The following is a 3,501-nucleotide window of genomic DNA, read 5'->3' on the forward strand; positions in this document are numbered from 1 at the left end:
TCAGTATTCTGATCTCTTTCACTGTATATATAATCAAAAGGCCAGTCCATTCAGTCATAATGTTCTTATTTCAAAATGAAAGCCAAGTTTCGAAAACCACTGTGTGTTATACAGCAATTTAGCATTGTTATCAATTTGCGTACAACGAGTCAGTCGTTCTGAATGATATAAAATACAGATTGAGTTTTTATTTGTGGTACTGTTCATTTGTCATTTACTGTATTAAACTAGTTTGTGTTCGTATCCTCTGGATCACCATTGAATCTTTGCACAATGTTTCTGCTGCCTGGCAACAGCGATATTAAAAATGCAGATGCTGTATTTCTGTATGCACGGTTGGTGACAGAATATATTAAAACGTTCCACCAACTATTTGAAATCGCCAGCCAAAGAACGAAAAATAATAATCTGTCATCGATAACTTTACCGCTGATAGCCAAATATGAGTGAGCAATTAAAAATGGCAACCAAGCAACATTAAATGCACCTGTAACGATAAATAACGTTTTAATGGCCTTCCTCTCATGTCTAGAAATCACCGGTGGATTGCCAGTTGACACTTCTGTAATCTTACGAATGTGCCGTCTACTTATGAAAAATAGTCTGATGTAAAGAAGTAACATCCCGATGGCAGGAACCATGATAAATGCGAATAATGTAATGAGGTTGAAAGTTTTGAACTCTGTATCGCCCCATGCCACCATACATGTACAGAGTCGGGGATTATAAATTACTGAGCCGTCACCCTTTAGAATTGATGATAATGTAACTAAAATACAGGTGGAAATCCAAATGGTGGTGACCACACAGAGAGCGCGTGGTCTAGTCACTAGCTGTATGTAGTGCAGCGGTTTCGAAATAGCAATGTAGCGATCGACACTAACAGACATCAACGATAACAGAGACACGCCGCAGAAGATACTTCCAGAAATACCAATCACTTTACAGAAGGCATCTCCATAAGGCCACGAAGAAGTAATTCCAGGAATGATCGAAAACAAATCGTTTAAAAGTCCCATGCAGAGATCGGTAAATGCAAGAGATAGCAGAAATATCTTTGGGACTTCAGACATGGACTTCAGTCTGTTTAAGACCAGAATACTCAGAATGTTCCCGCCAATTGTCAGGAAGGCGCATAGGATCAAGAATAAAGTTCGCAATGCGATAATGAGAACGTGAGGAGAACCTTCAGATACACCTGTGTCGTTACCCATTGTATGAAATCCTCGATGCGCAACAATAATTGCCTGCAAGGAGTAGCCCACTCCTGAAGTTGAAGCTTTCTAAAATGTCTTTCCTGTTGATGATTCATACAATGATCTCTGATATATACACGAGTTTAGCTTGGCGTAATTTGAGATTATTTTATACATTGTGTCTAGAGGTTTAGCCAAATATTAATTAACCAGAGTGATGTGACTGCCGTTTAGAAGTTATTGCTCAAATGTGCCATTCAGCGTTTCGTGTTTCTTTAATATAAAGGTAAACTTATATTATTGGTAAATTTGCTTCCTACATTAAGATTTAAAAAACGAAATCGTTTAGTATTATTCCTGGTGCGGTTCAATATGATAACGGCGCACGGGCACCATCTTGCCGTATTCTAAGTTGGTGGTGCCTATATTGTGTGTATTTGTGGCGCGAACGATGCGGAAAACTGTGCTCATTAATATTCACCACACTCTGTTTCGAACATTTCATAAGTCGACTAACGAGATGCGTAATACATTTTAAAATGAGATACGCCCCCTAAATTGAAGCTAATTAACAGTAAAGTAAAATATTGATCGTTAAGGTTTGATGTAGTTTCCAATTACAAGGCTAAGTGAACAATCTTCTGAGCTATGCAATTATGCCAGAGCTAGAAAATGTACTCCTAGTTCTCTGAAGACAAAAGGTTGTAGGCATTTTCTTAAAGCTTTTTTTTAATTATTCACTTGATAATGTTGGACAGAGCATTAGTTTATGTTGAAAATGTACATCCGATTATGCAACTGTTAACTAAGGCCTACTACATACATAAATTGTATGGTAACTTGTGCGCAGTTATATACTATGTATCTTGTAAAATTTCATTGATAGTCCAGCTTCTGCTTTGTGTTATAGTCTGAATAGTTTTGCATGTGGTAACGTCAACACCAGGTTAAGAGTGCACTTTTACATTGTACAGTTTTATAAAGTTTTCTGCTGACTGTTAAATTCAGTTGTCAAAGTTAATCAACCAAGTGTAAATCCCTTACGTTGTAACGTAGAGTTTCTCTCTCTCTCTTCCCCCCCCCCACCACCCTCTCTCTCTCTTGCTCCCTCTCTTGTGGTGAAGCCAGCACCTTTATTCAAACATTAAAGAAAGCATTTGCATCGTTACAATTATTTTGTTTATAACCTGTCTATTTTGAAAATTTTTTACATCTTTGTTTTTATATGTTTATTCACTTATTTATTGACATTACCTTGTGTTTCTGCTCTAAAACGTAGCTCATTTTTGAGTAGTGATAATGCAGTACATGTATTTTTTGTTTTGATAGATTCTAGAATCTTTGATTTATATATACAACAGGCTACCAATGTGTGCAATTCATTTGTGTTGTTACAGCCTGTTGTAACAGTAGAGTTGTATGTATAACCTGAGTTTGGAGCTCTCTCTTCTTGAATCTCGTATGTTTTTCAATCGTCAGGTTTGGTGGGATTGTCCTGCTTCCAGAACATGTCCTGATGTTGTTTCTATTGTATTTGTTGTCTTTCTTGTTATTGTTTTCTTGGATTTTCGACACTTGATATGTGCTTCGCAACCGTGAAGAAAGACGCATTATAAACACACAGTACCAATACTAGTACGTATTGTACTAGTGTAAATATATTTATGTTTTCACTGTGTGAAATAAAATAAACAAGAACTTGAACTTCATCTTTTTTCCCCCATTTTTTTCATTTATTGAGTGCTCTTTACAAAGCGCTTTATCGTGACAACAAAGCAAATCACAGCAAATAACAGACAACACAATAAACATTTCAAAACAATTCATAAACGGTGAACTGGTTTAAACCACAAAACAGGTTGGTCTAATGGCAACAAAATCTTTGCAAACATGGTCAATTAAAAAAAAAACAATGCTTTGCTGTGAATAGTTTGGTTAAGACATTAATGCTTGAATATTACAATGGAGACCAAATTGAAATTCAGTAGTTTTAATGCAGATTCAAAACAGATAACTTCAGTTTCCATCTCAGGGACAAAACGCTTTAAACATCTTTGAAAGTAGGCTTACGTGTTGTATTACTGGATGAATACGATACAAGTATGTCTCTTTGAACATTAGTGGACTGAAGATTCAAAGAGACGAAAACTTCAATACATCTTTATGTCAAAAGCAAATATCTCGTGACAACAAGTGTATTGTGACAGGCCTACTTATATCCGAGCGCGGTATTGATTTTTTTTAACTTACTGATGAAGATTGATGATAATGTTTTAATATAACCTTCTCCCATAACCAGCATCTT

General features: G+C 36.0%; 1 protein-coding gene across 1 annotated transcript; it reads right to left on the reverse strand.

The window, feature by feature from the left end:
• Positions 1-7: 7 nt before the first annotated feature.
• On the reverse strand, positions 8-2,761 carry LOC117106032 (histamine H2 receptor-like). The gene has a single exon (XM_033247363.1). It carries the CDS (start codon positions 1,212-1,214, stop codon positions 228-230), a length of 987 nt encoding a protein of 328 aa, XP_033103254.1. The 5' UTR covers positions 1,215-2,761; the 3' UTR covers positions 8-227.
• Positions 2,762-3,501: the final 740 nt, after the last annotated feature.

The sequence above is a fragment of the Anneissia japonica genome, unplaced genomic scaffold (genome assembly GCF_011630105.1).
Source record: "Anneissia japonica isolate Jap-2015-1 unplaced genomic scaffold, ASM1163010v1 scaffold284860_len1800451_cov186, whole genome shotgun sequence".
Lineage (NCBI taxonomy): Eukaryota > Metazoa > Echinodermata > Crinoidea > Comatulida > Comatulidae > Anneissia > Anneissia japonica.

Bases quoted from the DNA above. Each gene is read 5' to 3' on its own strand.
- LOC117106032 (XM_033247363.1), bottom strand. From the start codon at position 1,214: ATGGGTAACGACACAGGTGTATCTGAAGGTTCTCCTCACGTTCTCATT.